Consider the following 10,809-nt stretch of genomic DNA (forward strand, 5'->3'; position numbering starts at 1 on the left):
CTTCTCTTCCATATTCAAAGCCAGATTTCAGACCGTGCAGTTGAATTTGTGTGGACATGAAGGGGGATTAGGGAAACGCTGAGGTATCGGGAAACCGGGAACAGCAAGAGACTTTCCAGAGATTAGCTGATTACATAAAGGTGACATCGTAACAGTGCAGTACAACAGTGTGATGTCTGTCACATTCATTTGCTATTCAGGAAAACATTTAATCGTACACGTTTGAAGGTCAAAGACGATTTAAATTTTGTACAGAGATATACATTTTATTTATATATTTTAAACAATCACAATAAATTTAAGATTCACAAACTTGGGGGGAGGGAGGGGGGTTTACAGGTTCTGTAACAGACCTCTGAAAACAGAGAAAAACAATTTTGAAACTGAAAGAAAAGGAAACTTAAAACAAAAGGAGAACAGATCTAGTTTAATCTCATTTTATAGTATAACAGCATTTTAAGTATGCAGCGTGGTTCAGGCAAAGAGTATTTGGGTAGAGACTTGATTACATGACATATAGAAATGTGAATTTAGGTACCTTTGTTATGGATGTTACATCACTAAAGGCGAGATGAGTCTCTAACCCAGGAGCACACAAAGCAAATTAAAAAACCTTGCCGTTCTGAGGGGTGTTTGACAAAGCAGCGTTATAGTGCCAACCAGCAAACAGTGAATTTTTAAGATTGAATATCTGGTTTAAAAATATGATTCAGTCATAAATAGCGGATTACAGCTACGACGAAACAAAAACTCAGAGGATATTACATTAACACTTCATCGTTCCCTAGCTAACGTGCTCAACCTGCCTCATCAAACAGCCCTCTGATACGCTGAAGGTCTGTGAGTCAACTCATATACATTCCCTAAAAGGCGCGGGCTAGAGGAGGAAGCAAAGCACTGGAAAATAACCATTGTGGATGTTTAAAAGGTCACTAATATTTTTAAACCTGTTGTGCTTAGTGTGCTGGTGCATTACACAATACGTTCTAATTAGAGGTCATGTTATTCAAACTTCATATAAATGCTACGTAGTCAGTGTAGCTTGACATTTACAGCCTGATTTCACTGTGAGCACCATTATTACAATGGTGTAATGAAGAAAACATCAAAATATTGATGAGCTCATGGAATACTATGCCCGTATGATATAAGGCATTGCTTGACACGGTAACATCCCATCTACAACTTCTCAGCACCCCATGTTTTCAAGTTTACAGTTATGATCCCATAAATTCCATTTGCTTCCCTCGCCATTAGAGCCCATCACCACAAAAAGAGAAAAACTAGCTACTCATCCTTTCATGAATAAAACTGAATTATCTTTATATAGATAAAATGTTAACAATCCCCAGAGATTGAAGTATTTTATAAAGGTCCACCCTGTGAGTGCACCACTAAAGAATTAACATCTGATGCACAGGACCAAGGGTTGTCGCACTCTCTTAAATTGTTCATCGTGAAATCATTCCTCAGTGAGAACAAGCAGCCTTCATTACCTCTAATACTATGTCCATAGCTTGTTTGTCAGGGGCTATAATAAAACCCAGAGTTGGTATCCAAAGGCTCATAGTGATCTAATGATTTCAGATAAAACTGTCTTTAGGTGAAATGAGTGGCATGCGGTTCAGTTGTTAGCAGCGTCCGCTTGCCGAGGCCAGTTCTCCTCCTCAATGCCCGAGTCGTATTCCTCCTCTGTTGACTCCTTGGCTGGAGTTCTGAAAACCAAACGGAGACTCTGGTTCAGATTTCAAATCCGACAACTAAAGAATCGGACCTCGAGCATGAGCAAGACACTGACCTGATATATCTGGGTTGTGATTTTCCTTGGACAACATCTTTGTCGAGCTCAACAGCCATGATGTCAGAGTGTGGGACCTCAAACATGGGCTCAAGAAGCAGCTTTTCCTGTGTATAAGAAACTTAACATCAATAATACATAAAAAACTAAGTAAAACAAAAATAGTATATCCTTATCGAATTTACATACCATGATGGATCTGAGCCCACGAGCTCCAGTTTTTCTCTCCAGAGCCATTCTTGCTATGGCCCTCAAGGCATCCTGAGTCACACTGAGTTCACACTGAAACAAAAACATTCAGATCTTACATTCTTAAATCCAGCTGTAATTATGATTCAGAAAGAACAGATTGAGAATAGATCCATGATTTTGAGACTTATAAGCCCTTATTAGACCTGCACTACTTTCCATTAACCTTATGGCATCTAAACGTGTCTGCTTCATGTCTGAGCACCCTAGATTGGACCTAGTGAGTCTAAGTTACGTCACTTTCAACACAAGTCTGACTTTTGTGTTTAAAGTGGCTTTAAACTAAAATAATCTTGGTGGTGCTGTGAGAAACATTAACATGAAAGTGACCAGTGCCTGAATGACAAAGCTGTCATGTTAACAGACGGACGAATGTTTGTTAAAGTATCATGTCTGAAAAGGGTTTTGGGTGACAACATACTGCACACGCCACAGCGATTAGCGGCATTTGTCATGCAGATTGAGAGTGTGTTTGAATGTGGCCTAACAGTGTACGGTTTCAGAGCCCTTACTTTGTCCATGCTGAACAGAGCCTGGTACTGGGGCACCACTGCGTTGCGTGGTTCAGTCAAGATTCGCACAAGTGTTTCTTCATCCAGGCTGTGCAGAGGAACGACTACAGGAAGACGACCAACAAACTCAGGGATCATTCCAAACTCAATCAGGTCTCTGGCCTCGACGTGCTTCAGCAGCCTGTCCTTCTCCTCGATCTCTGCTACAGCGTCTGTCTCACCGCTGCTGTTGGCCAAGTCTGCAGCAGCCGCTGCACGCCGGCCTTTACCCAAGTTTGAGGGAGTTCCAAAACCCAAGTACTGAAGAAACATGAGAATGGAGTTAGAGACAGGAATCTTGGCGGAAGACCTGCTGGGTCATTAGATAAGAGCAGTTAAATTTACCTTTTCATTCTTTCTTCTGCTAATGATTCTGTCAAGTCCATTGAAGGCACCAGATGCAACAAACAGGATGTTTGTCGTATCTACCTGTACCGTTTCTCCTCTTAGTTTCCTGGAGTTCTTCTCAGGAACATTGACAATTGTGCCTTCTAAGAGTTTGAGTAAACCCTGACAAGATGAAAAAAAGAAGTGTTAATACTAGCAACATATCTCAGACAATTAAAGTACGAAAAAAATAATAACAAGAGACCAGTTACAGTAAATATGTAAAATCTATTGCTATGTTCTACAAATTGAAATACAGTTAACATTCATTTTACCCATTGAACCTCACTAAGTGCTTGATATCTATGAACTAATGTTTTCATTGAAGGTTTTGTTTAGTGCAAGTCTGGATGAATACTGACCTGCTGGACACCCTCTCCACCCACATCTCTCAGCTGATGGATTCCAGGCACGCTGCCAATCTTATCTACCTCATCCAGAAACACAATACCTGCGTATGAATTGAGAAGACAGCGGTGTTAAGTTCAACTTCTAACCATAAACTGAGATTTGACCCCACTACACAATTCAACACTATTCAAATTGAAACCTTGCAAATATCTAGGACACAGGACAGTTTATGGATGTTATTGACACTAGTTAGATAACATGTATTTTTAACCTGTTCCTGCTTCCTTCCTGTTCTTGAAAAAGTCTCCAACCAGATCAAGACTGTCAAATTCTTTATGCATGCAGGGAGGGGAAAGACTTAAAATGTATCTTTTTTTACATGAATATGTTTTCTAGACTTTACATTAAATTGGTAACAACTTTTTCTTTTTCATATATACATTAGAGAGCATTTACCTTGCGTTTCAGGTCTATATTTAACTTCTTGCTGTTGTCAAACAGGTATTCCTACTGTCCTACACATGAGCTGATGCAGGTATTGTTGTCACTAATGCTACTACTAACTTGAACATGTTTGCAGCTTAAACTCAGAATATACCTTAAATTTACACCAGTCCTGTTTATGTTATGTGTCAGCTCTGTCTTTTTAATACTACAGGCTGTGATTTGCTGGTTCTACATTCTCCAAAAGTCAATCAATTGAAATTTTTCCATCTTTAATTGGATGTTAATATCAGACAACAACAAAACTAATAAAATATATATTTTGCACTTTTTTCTTGTTAAACATAAAATAAAAAAACTAGAATAACCACATTGCAGTTGTACACCTCTGCTAACCAGTGGCATTATAGTTTATACACGTCCATCCAGACAGTTTATACATTTGTGCCAGATGTAATGAAATTTCATCCAGGCATTCCTGAGATAAAGCACTGACGGGAAGGGGACATACACAAGGTTACGGTGACCTCTGGCCACCAAAATCTAATTGGTTCATCCTTTAACCCAAGTGACAATTTGTACTAAATTTATATTACTTTCCCTAAAGTTGTTCCTGAGACATAAAAACAAGAATTGGATTAACATGAGGCAACTGCGGCCTTTTGACCTTTGACAGAATCTAATACAGTAGTAGTAGACAGTTCCCTCCAAGCATTCGTTATGTATCACATTCACAAGAATATGGTGGCCATACAGATAGACACAGTGAATGTAGGGATGTAAAAACAAACTAAAACCAACTAAATTAAATGAATCCGTCTCTGGCTATCACAAGCATGGAGACACTACGCTGCTATTAAATTTAGTCCATCTGCCCACCTTGCTGTGCCTTCTCCACGGAGTAGTTGGCATCTTGTAGCAGTTTGGCAATAACTGACTCAATGTCTTCTCCTACATATCCAGCTTGAGTTAGCGTGGTGCAATCACAAATTGCAAAGGGAACATCGAGACAGCGTGCCAGTGTCTGTGCCAGCAATGTTTTTCCTGTGAATAATTAGAGGAATCATGATATAATTTTTGCATTTGGCATGGCGGATGCATGTTTACCTATAAACTGCATATTGGGCCATCTGTGTCACTGTGCAATATTACAATTTAGGGCAATGTTGAAACAACACTAACCCGAGCCAGTTGGGCCTAGAAGTATTATGTTGCTCTTCTCCAGTTTAATATCAGTGTGTGTGGAGTCCAAGACCTCGCCGCCCCTCCTCTCCTGAGGTGCCTGCTGACTCGCCTGCTGCTGCATGGACGCTCCCAGAGCATTTCCATGAGGACTGATCCCTGCAATCTGCAGCAGCTCTGCAACAACAAACAAACTACTGGGTTAAGAACTGAAAAAAGTAGGTCTCTATGAACTGTATTTTTCACATATCACAAATCCTAAAGCAACTGAAAGGTTTCCCTTTGAGCTATTTTTGTACAACGTAAACATGACAATCATTGATAATGTCTGTGTCACTCTGTACATAACAGTAACAGTTGCCAGGGACAGGCTAAAAATATGCATGCCCCAGTCAGTGCCAGTGTGGCGTTACTAAGTGAAGAGGGAAGGACTGAAAATAGCAAAAGTGCAGATGTGAATGTAGGTCACTAGGCTACCTTATCTTATTGTCTGGTCAATCACAGATTAACAGGTTATATTATTGCTTCACTTTCATACTGCTTCAGAAAAGATACCAATTAATACATTTAGAATTAAATCTTTAGATTGATAGATAGATCAACTTTATTGTCATTGCAACATAGTACAATAAGATTAGGGTGCCAAACAGCAAGTGAACAAGAGCCTCGCATACCAGACCCGCTTAAACGAAGCAGACACAACCCACACAAGTAAGAATTTAGAGCATTACCACAAACATCATACTAGAAATAACTCACTGAAAAATCCAAAACAAAGCACTAATGGAGGAGCCAAAGAGATCTGTACATTTTGGCATTTGTGCAACTCATGAACAAAAACAAAAAAACAGAAACATGCTGTTTTAGTGTTTACTCTTAAGTCAATGATAAGAATGACAGTAAAGACAACCAGTCACTTACTTGTAAATCTGTATTCATCCTCTCGTCTTCTCATCTCTAGCTCTACAGGGAGAGGATGAAAGTACTCAAATCAATATTATCGTTAAGACATTAACAATGTAATCCTGCAAAAATATGTATGCAATTCTGTGTGACAATGATTGAACAAATGCCAAATAATACAGATTAGGATATGTTGTAACTCAGGGCCAAAGAGGCAACCTCATCTGTACATACAAAAGGTTGACAGATTTCAGCAATTGCATGCGTTTCTTTAAGCTCTTTTGTGTACAAAACATTCCTCTCAGGCGTAATCTTGCATCTCCTATATCTTTACTATAGCAGAATCTCACTATTCACACAGCCTTTTCTTGAGAAACTGCTGTATGAGTCTATTGTCAACCACACAACCCCAAAAAGCAAGTGATTATAGGAGACCACTAACAATGCTAAAATTAAGAGAAATACCAACAAGCAACAGAATATTCGACAGAACAGTAGTACTGACCACGAGGTGTTAGAGAAGGCTGTTTTTCCACCTCCACCTGCTGTCGACTCCCAGCCGGGATGTTGTTGTAGATGCGCTTGTAGTGATTGTATACTGCAACTGCTAACACCTTTTTTGCGTACGACTGGCCAACAACATACTTGTCGAGATAAGCATATATCTGGGGAAAAAAGTCATTTATACATTTTAACATTTTAAATTTAAAACGTTTATCCTATGAGTAACACTTACATGAAAGGCATTTAAAAGCATACTGTATGTTGACTACTTTGGTCCCAATTTCTCACCTTCTTGGGAGGAGGTGGAGGTTTTTGTGCAAATGCCAGTTTTACTGCCTCCGCAGCAGATTCTGGCTCTTTGTTAAGGCCCTTCTTAGAGTCTGTTTCCGACAGAACCACGAAAAAATGATGGCATTTCTCACATTTGACAAATCGTGTTGATGCTAGAAAAGAAAAACACATTCAATGCTTAAGGACATTTCACAACCTGGTTGAGAGAAACATCTGACACACAGCAAAAACAACTGTTCATGGATGCAGATTATGCTGATATTCGAAATACAAATAAATTTGTGTAAGGTGCTCATAGTGCCGTAATCACCAAGAAATGCAAAAAAAATAAAAAAATCATCTGACATGGTTTTCTGTTGCAGGAAAGTTATGCAAGTGTCTGATTCTACAGAGAAACCTGATAATGACATCACCTGATATGAAATGCTAAGTTTGGTCTAATGTTTGCCAGATCACCAAACAGCATTAACACTGCAAGAGGATATGTGGTTACCATCAGATAGGGATAAATTGCAGCTTCTATGTAAATGAGCTCAAGAGAAAAGAACATAAGTAGACAGCTGCAAGTGATCATCAGTATAAAAGTATGTGCATTCTGTCCTGTGAATCACTTGTACAAAATGTACAATATTAAATTTAGAAAGTTACAAGTCTGATAATCACAGTTCTAATAGTTTGACGTCATGTCAGCATTTACAGTGCTTGCAAGCACGCCAATTACTTTTTTCCATCTAGCAGCCCCTCAGTGGCTTAAAGTTTAGGTTTAGCTGTGTTTTTATATTATGGAAACATAACATTTCCTAACCTGTCATCTTTACTTTATTATATTTTTTTGTTTTGTTTGGTGAAACATTTGTCACCTCCACCTCAGCTCACACACTTAGCACTTCTATCTGTGTCATCTTTAGAAGGTGTTGTTGTATGTGTGAATTAAACAAACATCCGTGATAAATATGTTTCCTTAATTACCTAAATGTCATATTCTTTTACTCCTACTCCTTTCTATTTTTAGGCTTCTACATGCACATCAGACCACTTGTGTTGTTACATTGTTGCTCATTTACAGCAATGTTGATTCATGTGCAACGTCCCTGGAATTAATAAAATAAAGTAAAAATATATCTTATAAATATACTTTGTTACTTACATACAAAGGTCTCTACATGTGTACAGGGATCTCCACATTTAGGGCAGCGGAGCTGGCCTCCCCCCTTGCCTGATCCTCCAGAGCCAGAGAGTCTCTTCCCCTCGCTGATGCTTTTCTGTGTGAATGTGACTGGGTCAGTACACATTAAATTATTATAATTTGTACATGGGATGTTCTACAGTGGAAGATTTATCCTCCAAGAAGCTTACCTTTCCACCATCATTTCCACTGTCCTTTGTTGTGCCATCTTTAGAGGCATAGCAGACAGCAGTCTCTGAAAATGACCTCACCCCAACCCGGAGTGGTAAATGAGTTTCCCGAGACCCCTGACGACTCAGAGAAAACCACTGAATCCTAGAGCAGGACAATCCTGTAACAACAGCAACATCTTTTTTGCTTACTAACACCATGGTAAAACAATGTAATACAAAATAATAATAATGATAATGGCTCCCATCTTTCAAGTAACTACGCTGAAACAAGAGGATTATGCAACTCAACCTAGTAAACCGGAATAAAATTAATCTGCAATTATTCTAATAATACATTTTTAAAAGAAAAATACCAAACTATTGTGATCCAAGCTGCTAAATTGCTAAGTTCTGCTACTTTGCTAATGTTTGGGATCCATAAATATGATAATCATCATATAAATTGAACCACATTTCATAATGAGAGGCACAAAGTCCATAGTATTTATATATGGTGCAGCTTTTGCATGCTTTTTATTTGCCATTAGCGGTTATGCGTTTTTTAAGCTGGTTGATTTACCAAGTTAGTTTGGCTATAAATAACTTGCACTATTTAGTAAAATATTTATGCATTATTGTTTTAAAACTAGGTGACAGCTGTAGTTAAAAGTCTATAATAGCTAGATTATATAACAACATTAGCGTAGCTCTAGGTATTAAACTTCTAAAGTAAGTTTTCCACCTGCTGTTGACATTGCATGACTGTCATAACAAGCAGAGATCTAGGTTAACTGGAGACCTACTTTACAGGCTGTACTAAAAAGCACAGTGTCATGCAGCTTTAGCCCCGTGACTTTATTATTCTTACCTCTGTGAGCAGTGTTAAGAAACAACCTGGCAGCCGAGGTACATGGACAGGACATAACTCCTTTTGTTTCCAAACCCTGAAAATAAACGTAAAGTTACGATGTTGAAACAGCAAACATAAGGTGGCTAAATTAGCTGACGGCTAACAGGCAGCTGTGGTAAACAGGAGAGCCCGGTTAGCATTAGCAAAACATCTCATGAACCAGTGAAAGTGGTCGTCACTGCTGCTAAGTACTAAAGAAATTAATGTTTTACCAATCGAACTGTGTTGGTCAGTTGTGTCACCAACATCAATCACCTCCTACTAAATAACGCTAACAATAATCAAAATATAAACAATAAAGCGAACTGTGTTGACGCTAAATAAATAGCCGTTAGCTATGACGATAAGCTAGGCCCCGAGCAAAGCCACCTAGCGTTAGCTTTCTACCGGAGGAAATGACAAACAGCCCAGTTGGGTAAACAGCAGAGTAGCTTAGATGGGTGACTTTATTCAGCGCTGTAATAAATAGACTGCAGTCAGAAACGCAAACTGGGATGAGCAGCCAAATACCTTTATTTTACCGCTATAACACCAAATGTCGAGGTAACGTTTAACTAACGTTAGCTTGGTCGTTTTACTCACAGCTTCCAATGAAACCAGTCGAGTCTTGACAGCGACACCGCTTCGGAAAAACAAATGTGCTAAGTCACTGCAGCTTTGGCTATCTTATTTCACCTCGTCAGATCAGTGTGTCTATAATAATGACACAGTACCTAATACATTAATTGTGAGGCGCTGACTTGTTAAGGCCGCTGTTTCCCAGTGAGGGACACGACCCAACGTGATATAACGCTCGCTGTTGGAAACTAGGTCGGTTCGCTGCTAGCTAGCTAGCGCTCTCCTGATAGCAGTAGAACAGACGTGGTGTAATCAGTGGGAACGGTCTAAGTAACATGGAGGTCTCATTGTGTCTAAGCAGTTCACACCCATCCAGATATTTTAGGATCGGCAGAGGGTATTGGTGCGTTCAAATGTCCCTCGTATGGAAGGGTGTTGCATTATGGTGATCCTCGTAAATATGTAACGCATATGTAACAGGAAATTCAGTGATAACTGAATTTTGAGGTCGCAACATTAAAACAGCTGATAAAACTGAGTCACGACTCATAAGGTATATTTATTTTAAACTAAATTCAGGGAATCCCCAAGACCTAGGCTTGAGGAAAATGATGTAGTAGTAAAGCAACTAGTAGTCAGGTGGGGTGGGAACAAAAATCTCCCTGGGACTTTTTTCTTCACCTTTTTTATTTCCTTGACCTTTCTTAGCCATTTTAAGTGAGTCAGCATTAGTCCACTGCTGGGTCCTTCACTGTTGAAACCACGGTCAGGATACCAACAGGGACCGAAGCCAGTGACTTTTTATCTGTAACAACAAATTAGGCTGCATCATGCATCCTGTGAACCACTTTATAGTAAATAACTGAGAAATCTCTCCCAATAAATTATACACAAAAGGCTATTACAACACACCAAAGCAAAAACAAATGTTCTCCTCTTGTCTCGACATTGACAGTTTAATAGCAAAAACATAAAGAAGTCATAAAGAACAAGCAGTCAACTCCCATTTTTACATATAATCACAGGTTTTAGAGGAAAAACAGGATTATGGAGCATATTCTGTAACAATCAGTAAACTGTGCAACTGGACACAATAAACTCTTTGTATAAATCAACAATATGTCTTTATTGTGACCTTCAACAAAATTCAGTTTTGTTGCGCATAATAATTAAAATTTTGAAAAACATATAAAAAAAAAGACAAAAAATTAACGACTGCAGAGAGCACATGTCAGCCCTTAAATCATGAGAATAAAGCTTTAAGACATTTGCACAACTTTTGTTGGATTAATGGTCTCTTCAGTCCTTACTGACCACCATTGCATCTCATCATCTGTACATTT

The 10,809-nt window shown here is 38.9% G+C and overlaps 1 protein-coding gene across 3 annotated transcripts; it reads right to left on the reverse strand.

Annotated features, from left to right (window-relative positions):
• Positions 1 to 291: 291 nt before the first annotated feature.
• Positions 292 to 9,769, reverse strand: clpxb (caseinolytic mitochondrial matrix peptidase chaperone subunit Xb). Of its 3 annotated transcripts, none has more exons than XM_026365281.1 (15): positions 9,622 to 9,769; positions 8,867 to 8,942; positions 8,017 to 8,177; positions 7,808 to 7,922; positions 6,658 to 6,812; positions 6,371 to 6,530; positions 5,884 to 5,925; positions 4,963 to 5,139; positions 4,660 to 4,824; positions 3,348 to 3,436; positions 2,944 to 3,108; positions 2,560 to 2,859; positions 1,988 to 2,080; positions 1,799 to 1,905; positions 293 to 1,715 (listed from the first exon to the last, which is right to left on the reverse strand). In XM_026365281.1, exons 2-15 carry the CDS (start codon positions 8,919 to 8,921, stop codon positions 1,625 to 1,627), a joined length of 1,875 nt encoding a protein of 624 aa, XP_026221066.1. In that variant the 5' UTR covers positions 8,922 to 8,942; positions 9,622 to 9,769; the 3' UTR covers positions 293 to 1,624. The 3 variants fall into 3 exon arrangements, with proteins under 3 accessions (XP_026221067.1, XP_026221066.1, XP_026221065.1); XM_026365280.1 differs by having other exon boundaries at positions 9,491 to 9,748; XM_026365282.1 differs by lacking the exon at positions 5,884 to 5,925 and having other exon boundaries at positions 292 to 1,715; positions 9,491 to 9,749.
• Between the last annotated feature and the right edge of the window lie 1,040 nt (positions 9,770 to 10,809).

Source organism: Anabas testudineus, chromosome 6, assembly GCF_900324465.2.
Source record: "Anabas testudineus chromosome 6, fAnaTes1.2, whole genome shotgun sequence".
Classification (NCBI taxonomy): domain Eukaryota; kingdom Metazoa; phylum Chordata; class Actinopteri; order Anabantiformes; family Anabantidae; genus Anabas; species Anabas testudineus.

Excerpts from the sequence above, each read along its gene's own strand:
- clpxb (XM_026365281.1), bottom strand. The coding sequence starts at position 8,921 with ATGTCCTGTCCATGTACCTCGGCTGCCAGGTTGTTTCTTAACACTGCT. Across the intron at positions 8,178-8,866 it reads TCTTAACACTGCTCACAGAG|GATTGTCCTGCTCTAGGATT; the intron begins GTAAGAATAATA and ends CTGTTGTTACAG. Across the intron at positions 5,926-6,370 it reads GCCTTCTCTAACACCTCGTG|AGCTAGAGATGAGAAGACGA; the intron begins GTCAGTACTACT and ends CTCTCCCTGTAG.